Source organism: Squalius cephalus, assembly GCF_949319135.1.
Source record: "Squalius cephalus genome assembly, chromosome: 11".
Lineage (NCBI taxonomy): Eukaryota > Metazoa > Chordata > Actinopteri > Cypriniformes > Leuciscidae > Squalius > Squalius cephalus.
In genome coordinates, this window is record NC_137132.1 from 13,057,306 (window position 1) to 13,079,155 (window position 21,850).

The 21,850-nt window shown below is 40.9% G+C and overlaps 1 protein-coding gene across 1 annotated transcript in view; it reads right to left on the bottom strand.

The window, feature by feature from the left end:
* Positions 1-16,302, bottom strand: part of LOC307167288 (uncharacterized protein) — a gene marked incomplete at its 3' end in the record, with an annotated part of 35,645 nt that extends 19,343 nt beyond the window's left edge. Inside the window, exons 1-6 of the mRNA XM_079886272.1 lie at positions 16,170-16,302; positions 15,671-15,767; positions 15,497-15,594; positions 14,577-14,639; positions 13,034-13,096; positions 6,595-6,674 (exon numbers count right to left, since the gene is read on the bottom strand). Of these exons, the coding sequence (XP_079742398.1) occupies positions 6,595-6,674; positions 13,034-13,096; positions 14,577-14,639; positions 15,497-15,594; positions 15,671-15,767; positions 16,170-16,275 (507 nt within the window). The 5' untranslated portion in view covers positions 16,276-16,302. The remainder of the gene's footprint in view (positions 1-6,594; positions 6,675-13,033; positions 13,097-14,576; positions 14,640-15,496; positions 15,595-15,670; positions 15,768-16,169) is intronic.
* Between the last annotated feature and the right edge of the window lie 5,548 nt (positions 16,303-21,850).

Genomic DNA, 21,850 nt, shown 5'->3' on the forward strand with positions numbered 1-21,850 from the left:
GTGATCCAGCTTACAGTCTCTGGAGCGACAGGCCTAACGTTACTGACCACGGCAGAAATGAAAGTGAGAGCATGCACTTTATGACAGCTCATCAAGTCATTTTACGGATATAAGGTTTACCAGTTTATTAAGCACCCACTGAAAAGGTGTGTATATATTTGTTTACTGTTAGTTGTAACGAGTGTTTTGTGTACTTTGCTGTGTATGTTGTCAATGATAATGAAAGGGAGAGAGAGAGAGAGTTTATGGATAAGACTTTAATGTGCACTTCTTATACTGTGTATATTCAGCTCTTACAGTCATTCTCTGGAGTAAAACTAACGCTTCATCTTTTGTGTGATGTACAATAAACTTCGCTGAACTCATCAGTATATTTTGGTCATCATTCGGACAGGGTCTGCCACAGCAGGCTTGTATTAATAGTGGATAAAAGAAGATGACAAATAAGTTACAACCGTAATTAAACTAAACTATACCTGTTTTATCTCCATACAGCATATATTCTCTGGCTCTGTGGGCATTATTGTCCGACTCCGAATGAAATGAACACCGCAACTGAGAGTTTCTGTTCTGATATTATCAGATGAGATTGTCCTGGCTCTGAGCGCGAGCTCGTGAGGCTCCGCCCCCTGTGCGGACAGCAGCAGTTCATTTGCATTTAAAGGGCACACACTAAAACAGCGCGTTTTTCTGAGCCCCAAAAAATGACAATTTAAACATGCTGTAAAAAATTATCTGTTAGGTATTTTAAGCTAAAACTTCACATACACACTCTGGGGACATCAGAGACTTATTTTACATCTTGTGAAAAGAGTCATAATAGGTGCCCTTTAAGCATTGTGCAACGCATTAAACTCAACTTGACCTTCCATTTACTGAATGATGAATAAACACTAAACAAAATCAACTGCGATTTCTCTCTTTATTTATTTATTTGTATTTTTATTGGATTGCCATGATTAAGACATTTATACACGAAACTGGACTAAGAATTCTAAATAATATATATTTTAATACCTGGACGCCACTCACTGAATTAAATGGTACAACATGTTGAGGGCAGGTGACAACAATGAAGCATACTTTGTTTTAAAATGTGTATTGTTGCATACTGTTGCATTTTTTTTACAACAGTATTCATTATAAACTGCACAGTATGCAGCAGACAGAAAGCCATTATGATTATTGAAAGCCTGTCATGATTATTACAATTATCTCATCATAGTTATTTGATCTAATCGCAATTATTTGAGATAACCACAATAATTGTGATGTTTAAATCACATTTAGCAAAAGAATATAAAAAAATATAAAAAAACTGTTATAAAGTTGACAAAAATAAGAACGAAATAAATGAGATTTATACAAAGGATATACAAAAAAAGTTAATTTTTACAAAACAGAAATATTATGAAGGGGGTGGGAAAGCCAGCAAATTATTAGCTTATAGGCTGAAAAAGCAACAAGCAGAGAATTCAATTCATAAAATAAAAAATCCTATTACTAATTCTATGCATTACAAATTAAACGAAATACAAGATTGTTTTGAAAATTATTATAAAAAACTATATTCCCAACCTCAAATAGATGGAGAGAAAATGGAAGATTTCTTTCAGAAAATTCGTCTGCCTAAATTGAATAGTGAACAAAGTAGGAATCTCGTAGCAGAAATAACAGTGAAAGAAATCCGCTCAGCCATATCGCATCTTAAACCAAATAAGGCTCCAGGTCCGGACGGGTTCCCTTCCGAATGGTACAGAGTCATGGAGGGTTCTTTGACCCCTGTGCTGCAGTCCACCTTTAACTGGGTACTTAAAGAGAACAGTATACCTCCCTCCTGGAGGGAGGCGGTAATATCTTTAATTCCGAAGGAGGGGAAGGACAAGTCTGAATGCGGGAATTTTAGACCAGTAAGCGTGTTGAACCAGGATTATAAAATATTTACCCATATACTAGCCAAACGAATAGAGGGAATGCTACCATTAATTATTAGTCTTGACCAGACGGGTTTTATTCGTGGAAGACAAACTCAAGACAGTATCAGAAGGACTTTGCACGTAATTAATCATATAACAGAATATAATTTAGATGCAGTACTAATGGGGCTGGACGCAGAAAAAGCGTTTGACGGTGTAAATTGGTCTTTTTTATATAAAGTTTTGGACAAATTTGGTTTTCATAGTACATTTATTAAAACATTACAAGCTCTCTACGATAACCCAAGGGCAAGAATTAAAATAAATGGGGCTGTCTCTAGCCCCTTTACATTAGAAAGAGGAACAAGACAGGGCTGCCCAATTAGCCCCCTCCTGTTTGCAATTTTTATTGAGCCCCTGAGCCAATGGATCATTCAGGACAACAATATTAAAGGAATCGCTATGTATGGGGGAGAACAAATTATTTCGTTGTTCGCTGATGATGTACTGGTGTATTTAACTGACCCTGAGCAGTCTTTGGCACGGCTATTGGAATTATTGGAGCAATACGGATCCTTCTCTGGATATAAGCTGAATGTTCCAAAAACACAAATTCTCTGTTTTAATTACAGCCCTTCTGTAAATATGAAAAATAAGTATAATTTGAAATGGGACTCGGTTTCAATTAGGTATTTGGGGGTAAACATTCCAATAGACTTGACAAATTTGTTCTCACTTAACTACCTCCCCTTGAATAAAAAGATTAGGGAAGACATAAGGAGATGGGATCTTTTACCTTTTCTTAGTTTCGGATCACGCGTTGAATCTGTCAAAATGGTTATTTTGCCGAAGTTGCTGTATCTCTTTCAATCTCTTCCACTAGATATACCTGACCAACAATTTCAGGAGTGGGACAAGTATATTTCAAGGTTCATTTGGCAGGGACGAAGGCCAAGAATTAGATACCAGAGTTTACAATTGACAAAAAACAAGGGCGGGGTCGCTCTCCCATGTTTAAAAGACTACTATACTGCCGCTCAATTGAGGCCATTAGTATGCTGGTGCAACCCAGATTACTGTGCTAGATGGAAGGAGATTGAAGGTGCTATGTCAGATGAATTTCCAATTCAGGCTGCAATTGGGGATAAGGACCTGTTGTACAATTTAAAGGATTTGGGAAACCCATGGATATGTTTGTCACTTAAGATTTGGAGCAAGGTAATAGCTCAAAGTAACCTGAAGGATGGGGTAAAGGTTCTGAGATGGTGTGCATTTGATGCCGATTTTTTGCCTAATAGATGGGACGCAAGATTTAAGAGATGGACTTCGCAAGGCTTAACAGCGTACTGTACATTTATGCATAAGGGGACTATAAATAGCTTTCAAAATCTGAAGACGAAATTTGGCTTAGTTAAGGACGATTTTTACAGATTCCTACAGGTCCGGCATTATATTGACCAAATGCAGAAGAGGTGTACAGTGGGCTGGGATAACATTTTGTTAAAAGTGTTTATAGAGGCTTATCTTGCTGGCTCTAACCAGAAGCTCATCGCAAGAATATACAAGGGGCTACAACAAACAAAAGGTAGTTCACTGTATGTAAAGCAAAAATGGGAACGGGAAGGAAATTTTGTTCTAAAGGAAGAAGATTGGGAGAACTTATGCGAGATACAGTGGAAAACTTCCAGTTCATCTTTATGGCGAGAGTTTTGCTGGAAAAACCTTATAAGGTTTTTCATTACTCCAGCTCAAAAGAAGCACTACACCAATTCTTTGGCATGCTGGCGACAATGTGGGTGCCTCGAAGCAAATCATTTTCACATTTTCTGGTCCTGTACATTATTGATTCCATTTTGGCGGGAGGTTTATAAAATTTTGCAAAGCATTTTTCAGATGGATATTCAATTTAAATTTGAGTCTTTATATTTAGGTGCCTTAACAACAGAAAATTTTTCTTCTCATGCCAAATACTTATTTCAGATTCTAAGTGCTGCTAGTAGAAAAGCTATTACTAGAAGGTGGTTAAATCCAGGAAAACCTACCGTGGAAGAATGGTTTGACATTATCTATGATATTTTCAAGATGGAAAGGATTACTTTTGTTTTGAGATTGCAACAAGGGACTTTTTTGAAAAGATGGGAAAGATGGATAACGTATATCACTCCATTACGACCATCTTTTGTTTAAAATGGATTTCGGTGTTTTTTGTTTTTTTCTCTTTTCCTTTATTCCCCCTCGGAAGAGGGCTTTGCGAGTCATTGAGGTTTATCCCATGTTTGTTTTAGTTCTCGTTTTGATTTTACTATGTCTAAAAATGATTATGCATATGTAATGTAGAATGAAAGCCTATTGGGTCCTTGCTTACTTTAGTACTACCTACCGAGCCTGTGATGCTTTTTTTTTATTTATTTATTTTTTTATGGGTTATTAATGTACATTTGCAGATGGCTTAATGAGAAGTATGCCAGGTATTATCATTGATTGTAATGTATGGACCAGTAAAAAAAAAAAAAAGTTGACAAAAATAGTCAAAGGTTTTCCTTCATAGAAAAAAAAAAGTTTATTGCTTTAATCATACTGCATTATATTATATTATATTATATTATATTCACAGCATTAAGGTAAATCATATGGGCCTATTTTATTAAACATTTTATTATGTACACTAGCAGGCCACTTTTTAGGTACACCTGTTCAACTGCTCGTTAATGCAAATTTCTAATCAGCCAATCACATGGCAGCAGCTCAGTGCAAGTAGACATGGTCAAGACGATCCGCTGAAGTTGAAACTGAGCATCAGAATGGAGGGAGAAAGGTGATTTAAGTGATTTTGAACATGGCATAGTTAATAGTGGCAGACGGGCTGCTCTGAGTATTTCAGAAACTGTTCATCTACGGGGATTTTCACACACAAAAAGAGAAAATATCCAGTGAGCAGCAGCTCTGTGGGGGAAAATGCCTTGTTGGTGTCAGAGGTCAGAAGAGAATGACCAGACTGGTTCAACAGTAACTCAATTAATCACTCGTTACAACCGAGGTTTCAGAAGAGCATCTCTGAACACACAACACATCGAACCTTGAAGCAGAGGAGCAACAGCAGCAGAAGACACACACCGGTGACACTCCTGTCAGCTGAGAACAGACACTGAGGACACAATTCACACCGGCTCTCTAAAACTGGACAATTCAAGATTGGAAAAGCGTTGCCTGGTCTGATGAGTCTGGATTTCTGATGCGACATTCAGAAGGTAGGATCAGAATTTGGTGTAAACAACATGAAAGCGTGGACCATCCTGCCTTGAATCAGCGGTTCAGGCTGGTAATGGTGAAGTAATGATGTAGAGGATATTTTCTTGGCTCACTTTTGGGGACCTTAGTACCAGTTGAGCATCACAAACGCCACAGCCTACCCCGAGTATTATTGCTGATCATGTCCATCCCTGTATGACCACAGTCTACACATCTTCTGATGGCTACTTCCAGTAGGATAACACACCATGTATAAAGCTCAAATCATCTCAAACTGCTTTCTTAAACATTACAATGACTTCACTATACTCAAATAGCCTCCATAGTCACCAGATCTCAATCCAATAGAGCAGCTTTGAGATGTGGTGGAACGGGAGATTCACATCACTGATGTTCAGCCGATAAACCTGTAGTAACTGTGTGATGCTCTCATGTCAATATAGACAAAAATCTCGGAGGAATGTTTCTAGCACCTCGTTGAATCTGTGCCATGAAGAAATAAGGCAGTTCTGAAAGCAAACGTGGGTCCAACCCGCTACTAGCAAGGTGTACCTAATAAAGTAACCAGTAAGTGACATGAAAAACAGAATGACAATTAAAGGAGAACTCCGGTCAATTTTAACATTGAGCTCATTTTTTTGTCAATTTGGACTCGGAGTGCTGTGAATACAGAGAACAACGACAAAAATCGGTGTTGCCTACACCGTGTTATCCTCTTTTTAAAATTTGCACCCTGTTGACTTCAATGGGGCAATATTTAAACCTGCTTTTAGCCTCTTTACATCCTTGATGTGTCATTACAAGTGCACAGGTCATGTGAGTGATTCCTTCAGAGTGAACACGAGTGAATCTGACTGCAGTAGATGTGAAAGATATGGATAAAAATGATGTTATTTAAGCCAGCGCAAATACCTGTGTTTACATCCTGTTTTCGGTTGAAGTCCAAAGTAGTCGATTGTCGAGTTCACGCGCATAGGTTTAGTTACCTATGATCACGCGCGTGAACTCGGCAATCGACTACTTTGGACTTCAACCGAAAACAGGATGTAAACACAGGTATTTGCGCTGGCTTAAATAACATCATTTTTATACATATTTTTCACATCTACTGCAGTCAGATTCACTCGTGTTCACTCTGAAGGAATCACTCACATGACCTGTGCACTTGTAATGACACATCAAGGATGTAAAGAGGCTAAAAGCAGGTTTAAATATTGCCCCATTGAAGTCAACAGGGTGCAAATTTTAAAAAGAGGATAACACGGTGTAGGCAACACCGATTTTTGTCGTTGTTCTCTGTACTGACAGCACTCCAAATTGACAAAAAAATGAGCTCAATGTTAAAATTGACTGGAGTTCTCCTTTAATTGGCCTAGTGACTGTCCTAGCAGTGTTCAAACCACTCCAGTTAGCATTGTAATTAGAGTACCTTCATTAGCTCTGGATGAAGACTCCGGCCAAAGCTCTCCGCAACATTTTCTGGTTTCCCCAGGCTACTGCTGTCGTCATCTGTTGGGATGATGGGTTTGTTAATCAAAAGGCGAACTGATTAATTCTACTGAAAGCGCATGCATAACAGACAAAAGATTATATTATCATCCAGTGGGTGAATATGGGCTTATCTTAGACACCAAGCAGAACAATGAAAACGTTCTTTAATCACGACTGACTGGTTCTTTTAAACAGTAAAAGTCAAAATCACATATTTGCTGATCAAGCTGTCAGATATTTTTGAAAGTCAAACAAGTTGCTAAACTGCTCTGAGTCCACTGGAACAGAAAGCAGTAGCAGTTACTGTAATGTGTGCATGCGTTAGGCTACTGAAAAACGTGTCTTGTTTAACATGTTCAAGCAAAAACTGTAGCAAAATTGTAATTTAAATGTTATTTTTTCTTAATTGCACTTACACTCACAGGTAAGACACTTGCGATTGCATTTCCATTAAGTGTCCCTCAATGAATGTAGCAAAATGCAATGTGCAATTTGAAAATGCATTCTTTCTGAGCCGATCACGTGCCCACCCCGCCCTGTCAATCACTGCAGGAAGTTGGCCCCGCCCCCAACCCAATGCAAAACGTCGGCAAAATAGGCTCAAGCGTTTTTACTTCGTTTGTGCTGTTGTACTATCTGTTTTTTAGATAGTAAAGGAATATTTATAGGTCATTCTGATGCCACATGCTCCAAATAAAATAGTCTCGTTCGGTTTGTGCCGGTTTTGTTTGTGCTGCTTCAGTTTTTGAAATATTAGACCGAATTATAGACGATGACGTCACAAGCCACATTCACCCAAAATAGTCTCATATGTTTGTGCTAATTTGCGCCGATAAACGTTTATTTTGTGCTGCTTCAGTTTCTTAAATATTAAAATAATATTTATTGGTCATTCTGAGGTCACTCAGCCCCATACCTGTCAAGTATCCTGTTTTGGCCGGGAAAGTCCCGTATTTTACCCTTCTTTCCCGCCGTCCTCCCGTATTAGTATTTTCCCGTAAATCTCCCGGTTTTTAACCTGCGTTATTAAAAAATAATAATAGGCTACCCCGGGCCCGGGCGGAGTAAAAAAAAAACTAAAAAACATTCCTAATCTGAGTCTGTCAGTAGCCTCGCGATAACTGCCACCTGCAGTAGCCTACTACAGGTACTGTAGGTGGCAGTTGTCGCGAGGTCAGTGTGTGAGGTCAGATGATGAGTGACAACCCCATGGTGACAACGCGGGAAAAAACAGAAAGAAAGAAAAAACAGAGACGGATGATGGACTCTACTACAGAGACGGAAGGCACGCACAGTATTTGTAGTGTTCTCTGTACCTATTGTCCTGTGCATTGTTCATAATAAAGTTCGTAAAAAAAAAAAAAAAAAAAAAGACGCAAGGCACTCCTGCCAAAAAAAAAAAACCCTCATGTAAATACCGCGAATGAAAAGTCTGCAACAAATTTATACAATAACTCACTAAAAGAGTAAAGAAAAGTTATGTGAAATGAAAAGAAAAACTGTAAAAGAAAAGCAATATGAAATGAAAAGAATATGTGGAATGAAAATAAAATGTAAATGTAAAGACAAGCAATGATAAATGAACAGAAAATATGCAAATAAGCCTTTAAATAAATGCTCTTCATATACACCCTTTTGTGTTTTCATTTAGGCTATAATGAATGTTCACAGCATGGGGGGTTACTGCTCGCGGTGGGCGCCGGAAAATTTCCCTTATTTTCAAATCCAAAACTTGACAGGTATGCTCAGCCCCCCCTCCACATTCACCCAAAATAGTCTCGTTTGTTTGTGCGATCGTTTGTGCCGGTTAAAGTTTCGTGTGCTGCTTCGTTGTTTAAAATATTAGACACTGAATTATAGACGATGACGTCACCAGCCCTCGACCTGCTCCACATTCACCCAAAAAAGGCTAGGTCGATGAATTTGACCCTTCAGATTCCATGACCATGTTATATATTAATACCTTATCAATATGCTTTATAAAATGGAAAGAGACTCGCATGTCTGCCTCATATTTTATGATTATACAGCTGATAGAGATGGTCACACATCACATTCGTCACTTTATTGAACATTACACTTACAGTCAGTAAAGAGCGGTTCAGTAAAGCCGCACATACCGAATAGCCTACCAATGGAGCTTTGTCATATTATGTGATCTCAGAGTAATAGGCCTATGCATTTAAGGAAAAACCAGTAGCAGTTTTAACATTAAGTGACATGGCATCTGACGCAAATTTTTATTTGCTACTAACCTTTGTAGATTTTGTAGCTATGACTGTTGCAGATAAAACCAACACATCTTACACAATAAGTTTGCACCTTTTTGTCCATGTGGCTTTCTGGGCAGGTTTTATTAATATTAATAAATTAATAAACAGTATTAATATTATTTGTATTTGGCTACTTGCTTTACACTTTACTTTACACTAACACATATTGCAGATATTGCTGAATAATCCCTAATCTGTTTTGTCTCCTTCACAAGAATTCTTTCATCTCTTATACACACAGACTCTGTTCAATCTTGATTCAGGAGTTGTCCTGAGTAGTGTATCTTGCACTGTGGTGTTAGGATTCTTACTAGGACTGGTTGTTAAAGATCCCTAACTTTCAGCACAACAATTGAATGGGGATGTCATCTTGGGTGGGGTGAAATTTGGCACAGAACTCATGGTGCCACCAGTGCGACACATCTTCAGTTGTGTGCCCGACCTCATTGGGTGTTTCGGCCACTTATCACAAGACACCCTCTCCCGGGGTTGGCCCACCACGGGTTGATCAGACCCGGGTGTGTGTCGCACGGTGGTGGCACCATGCGATCATTTGGCAGCCCATGTTGCGTCCCTACGTTTCAGCCACAGCCAGTGACTGCTCCGTTCCGCTGCAGTGGCAAGTTCTTTGATTGCCCTCCGTTGGGACTGCCCTCTGATCCCTACTTCCTTCAAGAGCCTTGTGGTAGAGCTGGCTACAAAACCTCTGCATCCCACCTCCACTGGCCACACCTTCACGTTCCAGCCCCGCCCCTCTGCTTCAGCTGCTAAGTTGGCATATCGCAGCCTCTTCCGTTCGAATGCCTTGTCGATGGCATCCTCCCATGGGACAGTCATTTCAACGATGAAGACACGCCGGCAGGACTTGGACCAGAGGACAAGGTCTGGGCGCAGGTTGGTTGCTGCAATTTCGGGTGGGAAGGTGAGCCTCTGGTTAAGGTCTACCCGCATTTCCCAATCCCGGGCTGCGTTCAGTGGGCCAGAGTCTGGGAGTGATGGCTTAGTCCACTGTTTCTCCCCTTCCCGCATGAAGGTTGTTCTCCGGATGGTAGTCTGGGCATTTAGAGGCGTGGCGTTGGTGGTTACCCTCTTGTTCTCAAGTTCCGCAGCCAAGCACCTCAGCACTTGGTTGTGGCGCCAGGTGTACCTTCCTTGAGTTAGGCTGGTCTTGCAACCCACCAGGATGTGTTTGAGGGTTGCTGGGGCTGCACACAGGGGACAGGCTGGGTCCTCTCCATACCAGAGATGCAGGTTGGTTGGGGAGGGCAGGACATCGTAAGTGACTCTGATGATGAAACTTAGCCTATTAGCCTCCATGCCCCACATCTCACTCCATGTGATTTTTCTCCTCTCCACGCCATCCCACTTCATCCAGCGGCCTTGCTGGGCTTGGGAGACAGCCTTGGCACACCTGGCTGCTTCCTCCTGGTGGCGCACCTCATCCACCACCATGTGCCGCCGTTCGGTTGGAGTAGCCTTTTGCCATGTGGGTGTTGCTGCTTCCAATCCAAGGCCCCCTCTGCCATGTTGGACATGCCCCACTATATCCCGGTGTCTGAGGGCAGCCTTTGCCGCCGCAACCGCTGCCAACGGCTTCCATTTCCTCCCCGTTGCTAGGTTAGGCGCAGCACCTCTGACGACTGGATCCCGGGATTCTGTGAGAGTCATTTCCAGCCTTGATTTGGCACATTTTTACTCCTCCACCAGGCTTGAGATTGGCAGGGAGAGGGCTCCGTTGCCATACAGGCCAATGCTGGTAAGGCATCTCGGCAGTCCAAGCCACTTCCTCACTTGTGCATTCACTAATCTCTCCAGTCGAATGGCATGGGATAGCGTGACCTCATAGATAGAAATTGGCCACATGAGACGGGGCAGCAGCCCAAACTGAAAGCACCACATCTTCAGCTTCCCTGGGAGAGCAGTGTTGTTGATCTTCTTGAGGCCGCTGATTGTATCCTGCCTGAGTTGCTCCACCTGCTTCGAGTCTTTGAGTTCTGCGCTATACGAGCGGCCGAGGCTTTTGATGGGCTTCTCCAGAACTGTTGGTATTGGCTCGTTGTTGACCTGGAACCTCTCATTGGTAAGCTGGCCCTTGACAATGGAGATACTGTGGGATTTGCTGGGTTTAATCTCCATTCTTGCCCATTTGATGTTTCCCTGGAGTTTATCCAACAGGCGTTTGGTGCATGCATTTGTTGTTGTTATTGTCGTCATGTCGTCCATGTACGGCCTGATTGGAGGAAGACGCAGCCCGCTCTTCAACCGCTCCCCTCCTACCACCCATCGGGATGCTCGAATAATGAGCTCCATCGCCATGGTAAACGCCAGTGGAGAAATAGTGCAGCCCGCCATTATGCCTATCTCGAGGTGCTGCCAGGCAGTTGTGCTGGCCTGTGCTGTCACACAGAATTGAAGGTCCTGGAAATAGGCTTTGACCAGCCTTGTGATACCCTCTGGGACTTGGAAGAACTTGAACGCAGTCCACAGAATTTCATGCGGCTCTGACCCAAAGGCATTGGCAAGATCCAAGAAAACCACATGCAGGTCTTTCTTCTCCTTCTTGGCTGTCTGTATCTGGTGCCAGATGACATTTGTGTGTTCCAGGCATCCTGAGAATCCACTTATCCCTGCCTTCTGCACTGAGGTGTCGACAAAGTTGTTCTTCTGCAAGAACACAGAGAGCCTCTGGGCCACAACACTGAAAAATATCTGTCCTTCCACGTTCAGGAGGCTGATCTGGCAGAACTGATCGATGGTTGAGGAATTCTTTTCTTTGGGAATCAGGATTCCTCCTGCCCGTCGCCATGCCTTTGGTATAATTCCTTTTTCCCATGCCACTTTCATGAGCTTCCAGAGGTACTTCAAGACGCCTGGCGCGTTCTTATAGAGCCTATATGGAACGCCATTGGGCCCAGGGGCTGAGGCTGTTCTTGCCCGCTTTACTGTGCTCTCCACTTCGCTCCAAGTAGGAGGTCTTGCTTCCAGCTGGTGCTCGGGTGGTTGAATTGGCGGCATATCATCCGGGATGCTGGCTGGCACATGCCTCTGATTGTCAGAGTAGGTCTTCCTCAGGTGCTTCTCTAGTTCCCTTAAGGGTACTTTGAGGATCCCAGTTTTCTCCTTGACAAAGAGGTCTTTGACAAACTTGTAGGGATCTCTGTAGAAGGCTCTGTCGTTCGTTCCTTCTTCTTCTTATGTTGCTTTCTAAGGCATTCTGCTCTTCGCAGTGTTGCAATACGCTGCTTGATGTCACCCTGTAGTGCCTCAAGTCCTTTCCTTTCCACTTCTGTGGCCTTCCTCCATTGTTTTCTCAGGTTCCTTCTTTCTTTCACCAGTTGCTCAATCTCTTGTTGTCTCCTGGACTTGAGATTGACTGATGGGTTCTTCTGCGTCCCAAGGTTTGGGGTTGTACTTTTCACCCCAAATCTCACTGCTCCATAGCTGTAAATGATCTCTCCGATCTTGTCCAGCTTTCTTTCCACGCACCCTTTCAGACCTTCTAAAAGATGGACGAGGTCTGTATCTGTGGTTTCCCACTCCTTTTTCTGGCAGGATTTAGGCCACAAGATTTGAGGCTTCCGTCCATTCATCTTCCTCTCTACTGCTGTCTGTGGCTGGATGGGCTCTGGACTCATGTCCGTTGGTGGCTCTGTGCTTGGTTGAGCTTCGTCTGGGGTTCTGATACCCTGTGGACTGTGGTGAATATCGTGCCACTGGGCTTCAACCGACTGATTTGCCCTACCTCTGAAGAAGTAGTGGTCAATGCGAGGCCCCTCGCTAGGCTCTCTCAGGCACTTTTTCCTGCCCTGGTGGATCTTGAGACCCTTCTCTGATGTTATCTTTTTCCAGCCACAGATGCAGCTTTGAAGCTTGTGTCCTGCCAGTGCTGTTACTCCATCAACTCCTGTGCTGAACATTTGACTCATTGTCGTTTCCGTTCCAGGGTCTGTTACCGTGTGATCCACCGACGAGTTAAATATTATTCTTCACATTAATGAGCCAATGTGTTATGATGTGGGATGTGGTGGGCTGCTGTGGGCCAGAAAGTCCAGGGCCACTTTTTGGTCTCAGTCCGCCCCTGGCCCAGTGTTTTCAAATACTCACAATTCATTGTCTCTGCGTCCTCTCTGGCCAGTGGTTGAGAGTAATTCCCCGCTCTGCTGGTACCTGTACAGGAAAACAAGAGGGAGAAATTGGAGAGGTCAGTGTTCAGGAGCTTTGAGACAAGTTTAACCCTCTGGGCGCCACGGTCGAGTTTACTCGACAAGATGCAGCACTGAATAAAACGGCCGATTTTGTCAAATAGGGTGTCAAATTTCGTTCAACCTCCCCTCCACTAGTTGGCAGACATGTCATACTTCATCCCCGACTCAAAAAAAAGTCATGCTTCTATACAAAATCTTCGAGCTAGAGCGCATTGAATCAGTGCGAACAAAAGCGGAGCTAGTGTGCAAGTGAGCCATTTTATCAGAGCAATATTGTCAACATCAGTGAGTATTTGCATTAGATTATTATTATTATTATTATCTAATGGCATCAATAAAGCTTACCCGCAATGAAGTGTTGTGTCTTCTATTCACGGACCCTGATTCTGAAGGGGAATAACGTTATCTGCCTTCAGAAAATGACGGTGATTCTGAAAGTGAAAGTATAGCCCTACACCAAGCACAAACGGTGAATCCTTTGCCCAATATAATGTTAGATGGTCCTTTGCCCAATGTCAGTGGTGGGAACAATGTTTCCCGGGGTCGGAGTGTTCATCGCGAAGTTAGCAGGCGTGTTAGTGTTGTGGGGAACGAGGCGGCCGCGGGAGATTTTTACCGCGCTAGCCGTGACCGTGTGCCTCTCCGCAATCGCGGCGACAGTATTGTGGTGGAGACTTTGTCTAATGCCACTGGGTATGTTAGACGAGGTCGAAGTATTCATAGGGCAGTTAGGGGGCAACGTGGAGGCAGGGTGGGGAGTCGCAATGACAATGACAGTAGTCCGAGCTGTGCACATTCGGCGCGCGCGCGAGGCAGAACTAGCCGCGCCCGCGCGCGCTGCTGCTCGTAGCAGGAGAAGAGGCGATGTGACACGGGGCAGAGCGGCTATTATGCATAGTCTATCGCAAGACCACACCATGAAACACTACAAGAAATGTCACCTGGATGAATAGGGAGTCATTATCTCTACAGCAAAAGCCCTGCAACAATTGTTTTTGTCTGCCATTTATTACACTGTTGATTTACTATCTATTTCCCTGACCATTTAGTAGTGTACACAATATGTGTTCTTTTTTTGTGTTCATGTCCTTGTGATGTGTGCGTCTTTGTCAGCTAAAAAAACAAAACAACCAAATAAACATCAACAAAAACCATAAAAATTTTATAATCCAAGATGGCGGCCACCATATGACGTCATAATATGCAAATTAGATGGGAAAATGTAATCCCTACATAAACTTTGGGTCATCCTTAATATTTCTCTAATTTACAGAAAGTCTCTATCTTTTATCACTTTTAAGATATAGCCTTTTGAAATTAAGATGTCAAAATCGAACGTTTTAGGAAAAAACCTCTGGCGCCTAAAGGGTTAAGTCTAACTATTATCAAACTGAAGCACATCTACTCTGTAACTCGCATGCCCAGTGTTTTCAAATACTCACAATTCATTGTCTCTGCGTCCTCTGTGGCCAGTGGTTGAGAGTAATTCCCTGCTCTGCTGGTACCTGTACAGGAAAACAAGAGGGAGAATGATTCTACAATAATTTAGTGTGTGTGGCGATCGAAAGTGAATGATAATGTACTGTCAGCAAGGTTTGCACTGTTGAGGCTTGCCCAGCCTCTCGAGAAATCAAACCAAATGAGTGCAGCACACATAGAAACTCAGTAAACATACTGCGATAATTTATAAAATCCCTATAGTGTCTCATTATTCAAAAAGTAACTGTTCAAATGTAAGAATGATGGAGCACACATTTAATACAATTAAGGGGAAAAATGCCCTTTAAAATGTAAAAATATGCAGATTTAGATTCGTCAAAGCTGATTTAACATTGATGAGAATATTGCTTTAAAATAAATTATATTTACAACACAAAAAAAATCCAAGTGAATGCACCGAAATTAAAATTCTGGGCCAAAACCGAAACTTCTGGATGCACTTGGCAAAAAGAATCAATTTTTTTAAGTCAATAAACAAAAATAGCTACAATTATTTTTAAAGTAACAAATTGGACAGAAAATAGCCCCATAGTTAAAATATATATATATATATATATAATAATAATAATAATTAATATATATATATATATATTTCACAAATTAATATATTATTCTTTATTCAGTTCTACACAACAGAATCAGATTTCATAGATAGTCCAAGAAAGATATTATCAGAGCTTGCAAGCAGAGCATAAACGGATTACAAACAAAAAAAAAACGTTTGTGACAGCCCTACTAAATTCAAAGGCAAAAGTGTACTTCTAGAACTGATGATAGCATTCCTCAAATGAATTCACAAAAAAACAAATGTGTTATTTAAATTAATAGAACTATAACTGTTGCACAAATTGGCCAATCTTACATTTCCTGATGGGGTTGATTTGCACTTCTGGCGCTGCTGGAAGTGGAAAGTTTGCTTCATCCTCAGTTTCACTATCATCGAAAAAACGTGACCTTTTACTGAAGAAAAAATAAATTATTCAATTGATTGTCCTCATTCAGCAGCCATACTCTGCTCTGCATGTGCTGTATTTACATGTGTCTTTTTCTTCTCACGGGGGGCGAGTCCACGTCTGTCAGATCTGTGTTTATTTCTGCCTCTGGTAGTTTTTGGCGAGCTTCTTCATATGTTTCTGTATAGATAAACAACAAGGTTTCTGTGAAGCAAACTAAAAAATACATTAAAAGAGAAATTATGAATAAATAATAGGAGAAAAAAAAATTATATATGGGCCAGATTTACTAAATAGGCACAATCTCTTTTTTGGGGGGAGGTAAACAATGGTGCAAATACCAGGAAATAAACTAGGACAAACCTTAGTTAATCGCCTTGCATGATTCTTTTAAATTAATTTGAATGATTCTGCATGAGTCTGAAAGGGAAACTCTTAAAAATGCATATGCAACAAGATCAGCTGGAAAAATAACGGTTCACGCCTTTTAAGTGTCTTTAATAAATCCCGACACCAAAAGACGGTTTATGCTAGTGCAATCTGTTAGTAAATCTGACCCATGGAAGCTAAGGATAAATGTACCTCTAGTAAAAATAATCCGGATTTTGAAGGGAGTCCAGGATGGTCCTGGCTTTACCATTGATTTTATGGCTTTAACTCTATCTTCATATTTGTATGGAGGCCACATACAAACATTGTCCCTTACCCAATTATGGGGGACAACCTCGACTTCATTTGTGGTTTCAAAGATTACGATATGATACATTGGCTGAAAAAAACAAAACAAAAAAAACAAGAGTAGTAATTAATTTTAGACTTAATTTAGATTCATTTAAAAATAGAATTAATATAAATGTCACTTACAAAAGCATGTCCCACAATATAATCCAGAAATGGTGTTGCTGCTTCTCAAGAACTATGTACATTAATTAGTGATATTATTAAGATGTGTGAGTCAGAGGGAAGACTGCAAATTTGTCTCCCAGAGGCAACCTCACACACTTCTGCCAGGGCTTTGTGAGCTCAGTAAAGTGCATCACTGTTGACAAATTGGACACGATGAATACTCCCATGTTTCTGGAGTCAAGAGGGTAAGTGTATAAGGCCTCTTTCTCCCTGTACTCTTGAAACATAACATACTCTTTACCCCCATAAGCAATGATGTTTTTTACTCATGTTCTGACAACCTGCGGATTATCTGTGCAAGTGGATTGTGAGGCTTCCTTGCCAATCTCTTAAGGTCACCAAGATAATTTTCATAGGGGAAGCCAGATATGATATCTAAAGGGCCATGCACTTTTACATCACTAGCAAGATGTACCAAGCCATGAATGTTTTATACCACCATCTCTTTGCCATACAACAAGCCATAATGCTCAACAAATGTTACCAAAAAGGAGTGAGCCAAATCATTCATTTCTATACAATAGTTTGAATTTGCCAAAATGTAGATGGCAACAGACAACAGCATGAAGTTATCATAAACCTGGCGAGGCAACACACTCTTTAAAACAACAGGGCCTGTGTACAGCAACAGTTGACGGAATTCAGTTGCCTTCCAACGAAGTCTCTTCACTGAGAGCCCTAGGCTTTCTGGCAAACTCTGCTGGAATGAACTCCTTCAATGCTACCAGTCTCTCAGAGATACCCAAGACTTGAATGCTCGAAAGCCTTGTACGCAGGGGGCCCACTGCACCACACCACAGATCCGTTAAACGTCTCACTACACCCAAACACACAAGGTGCATGTAATCATGAGGAAAACCAGTTACCATGTGTTAGATGGTGTTCCTCATCTGATCCCAGTCGAAAAGCTTCATCTGTTCTACAGGAGGCATCATTCTCAGGAAATGTCATGCGGTGTTTCACATAGGAACCTTTCTGCTGACATTTGTCACAGCCATTAGCTAGTACATCACACAAAAGATGAAGCGTTAGTTTTACTCCAGAGAATCACTGTAAGAGCTGAATATACACAGTATAAGAAGTGTGCATTAAAGTCTTATCCATAAACTCTCTCTCTCTCTCTCTCCCTTTCATTATCATTGACAACATACACAGCAAAGTACACAAAACACTCGTTACAACTAACAGTAAACAAATATATACACACCTTTTCAGTGGGTGCTTAATAAACTGGTAAACCTTATATCCGTAAAATGACTTGATGAGCTGTCATAAAGTGCATGCTCTCACTTTCATTTCTGCCGTGGTCAGTAACGTTAGGCCTGTCGCTCCAGAGACTGTAAGCTGGATCACAAACAGTACTGATCCATCCTCGAGTTAAGGATGGCTGACGCGAAACAGTCGTTCCGAAGCTTTGCGAGATCCCGAAGCGCAGATGTGTCGAAACACTGATCCGAAGCGTGATTCGAAACACCCATGTCACGTGACTATGACCAAACGAAGCCTCGAAGTGTTTCACTAAGTGTTTCATCAGGTGTGGTCCGCCGAATCAGCGTTTGATTGACACGGTCGGGAACAGACCACACAATCGCACATCTGTATAAAAGTGAAATAAACGCATTTTGACCTCGTGGGTTTTTGTGAGAGGAGTTTGACTTTGAGGTAGCGGATTTTTGGTGATATAGTGACATAGTGCGATTTGATTAGTTATAGGCAATTTAGGCTTACATTTAAATTTACACAACACATTGACTGATGCTAGAGACAGACAGAGTAGGCTATATAGTGACACATTAATAGATACATAGATATACATATAGACAGATTAATAGATAGATACAGATAGATTACAGATACAAATACATATTAGATAGATACATATATAGATAGATTATAGATACATATATAAATACATATGTTATAGATAGATACATATATAGATACATAGATTATAGATACATATCTAGATACATAGATAGATTCATATAGATAGATAGATAGATTTGGATAGATAGATACAATGGAGGCTCCCCAGAAAAGATGCCGTACATCTGTGGTGTGGGAGCATTTCCATTTAGAAACCCCAAATAAAGTGAGATGTGTGTATTGTGATCGGTATCTAGCCTACTGCAACAATACATCATCCATGATGCGCCATTTGAGGAGCACTCATCCTGCCATTTTGCAGGGTGCAGAGGATGGCATTCCCCCTGTAGGCTACCTAGGCCTGCTACTGACACTGCTGGGCCATCTATGCAATGTATGCATTGTTTGAAATATAATTATAATTGAAATATAATTATAATTGAAATATAATTACAACCTTTTGGGACACTGTTTATAAAGTCCATAGCCCAATGCCCTACAACCTAATGTCCCAATCACAACTGCCAATCATGTTAAAAATAGCTTCAATGTGAATATAATATAATATAATATTGTGTGAATATACATTTTATAGGTCTACATATGAGTACCCAATATACTGCAGCTGATGCCACAGTGGAAGTGAAAAAATACATCAACGATGCATATTTGCCCAGAACTCGTGATCCACTAACTTACTGGAAAGAGAGAGCAGTAATCTTTCCTCATTTGTATGTCCTTGCTAAAAAATATCTTTGTATGTCAGCATCAAGTGTCCCTTGTGAGAGGATTTGAATAAAAATCTCTAAAAAAGTGAGACATTGTGGCTTGATTTCTTTTTTATTAATATTCTTTTTGCAGGACCAAAATAACATTATGCACAGTGAGGAGCCTATAGGTTACAAGCTTCACATATTAGAAAATTATAATAATAAAAAAAAACACATTTTTTTAATGGCTCGTCAAGGTTGTTTCAGATCAACACCTGCAAGTGACCACTAGGTGTCACCGTTGAGACGGGTGTCGGATTGATTCGAAGCCTCGAAACAAAATGGCACATTTGGTTCAACTGTTTCATTTGCTTCACGAGGCCTCGATCTGGCCATCACTACCTCGAGTAACAACGAGAGTAAATGAAGACTGCTATGTTCATTCTTACATCCAACAACAAAACACCTCAATCGCTTAGGAGACATTCTTGTCTACAGCTGCTCGAGCGTCGAAACAATGGCGGACTCTGTGTCCAGCTCACTCAGGGCGGGGCTATGCTCAAACTGCAGTGTCAATCAACAGTCGTGGGAGGGGCCTGTGCAATTCTACGTCAAACACCGCATAGAATCTTAGAACAGCTCATTCTGAGACAGAGGGTTCGGCTCAAGATGGCGACGTGAGCGGTTGGTGTTTTTTGAGCTGAGACAGAGAAACATAGGGTCCGCTTAATTTAACAAAAAATAAATCGTATGGTTGCTTAGTATTGCTAGTTACACATCTGTAAAGACACTTTTGGAGATTTTCAACTACAGGTTTGTGTATAAATGATACTTTCTCAGCCGCTTGGTCGACATACACCGTGAAAGATGGAGACTTCTGTGGAGATGGAGACTGCATCTACGAAAGAAAAAAGGTGTATAAATGATCTCCATTCTTATAGTTGTGAAGTGGCTGAAGGAGGTAACTGTAATACAAATCCCAATACTCCAATGAAACGTCCACCAAAGAAAGCTAAGAATGATGGAGGAAATGAACTTTCTTTGACTGAGATGCAAGAGAACATCATTCGCATTCTGACGGCGAAAATCGACGAACGATCCGATCAAATTGACATGGCAGTTAAACAAAACACTCTACAAATCGAAGGACTCAAAAAGTCACTCGATAACTGTTATCAAGACATTGCTGATTTAAAGAAAGAAAGTGCATGTCTTAAAACACAGAGCGTGGAATCTCAAAAGAAGATTACTGAAATGGAGCAGAAGTTAAACGAGGCTGAACGATACAACAGGCGATGGAACTTGCGTCTCTATGGTTCCCCTGAGAGACCAGAAGAAGACGTTAAAGCGGCTGTGAAAGAAATATGCAAAGAGATCCTTCCAGAAACTGAATGCTCATTTGTGACAGGTGCCATCGATGTAGTCCACAGGATTGGCAGACCTCCTGAGGTGAAGAGCAACGTTACACCGCGACCAGTGATCATCAGGTTTCTTTCACGGACGGCAAGAGACTTGGTATGGAGAAATGCCAAAGCAAATGAATATCTACAAAGAAAGCATCTCCGTTTTAAAGAGGATCTGACCGCTGCAGACAAAGAAGCACGCACCAAGTTATGGCCTCTTGTTGAAAAAGCACGCAAAGAGGGAAAGAGAGCGTACTTTGTAGGTAACAAGGCTTACATAGACAAGAAAGAGGTTCGAGTTACCTGATGTTGCAGTAACTGAATGGAGTAAATGTCCTACTTTTGAATAGGAGTCTTTGCTGTATAGGTAACAAGTTATGTTATAAGAATGGCACGCTACCAAAGTTACATTTAAAAATGTTTTTGCTAAACAAACTTTGTGTTCATATGCAACTATAAGTACAAAATTTGTATTTATATATATTTTTTTTCTCAAGGTGTATTGCAGAGCATTATATATAGAAGATAATTATGCAACAAAAAATAGTTTAAAAGACCCTAGTTCAATAATTCATTTTTCACACACACAAAAAAAGTGTTAACGTTGATGTCTATTTCAGTTTTTTCGATTAATGCCAGAGGTTTACGTGATCTTTTGAAAAGGAAATCCTTATTTTTATATTGTAAAGGGAAGGGTGTCGATTTTTATTTTGTTCAAGAAACGCATGCGTGTAAGGAGGATGAAAAGTTTTGGAGAAGTCAATGGGGAAATGACATATGGTTCTCACATTTCAGCAATAGGTCTGCAGGGGTCGCTATACTAAAAGGGAAATTTAGAGGTCAGGTTCTTAGCCACGAAATCGATAGTTTAGGAAGAATGATAATACTGCATGTTAATATTGATCAAACTCATTACACTCTTGTGAATTCATATGCCACCAATAGTAGACAGCTTAATGAAACATTTTTCAAAAATATAGAAATCAAATTGAAACAAGTCAAAACTAAATTTCCTTTAGCAAAAATAGTATGGGGAGGTGATTTCAATAGTGTATTTGATGGGGATTTAGATCGATGGCCATCAAGAAATGATGAAACTCGTTGTGAAATCAGAAATGTATGTACCCGTATTGGTTTAGTTGACATTTGGCGACTCAAAAATCCAAACAAAAGAATATACACATGGAGCAACAAAGATTATTCCAAACAATCACGCATTGACTTTTTCCTAATATCACATGAACTGGAACAATGTGTCCAGGTGGTCTCTATAGAGCCGTCAGTCTTAACTGATCATAAGGGTATTTCACTCCTGATAAATATTCACGGTCCAGATGAATCTAAATTAAAAAGGGGTTATTGGAAATTGAACAAAAAG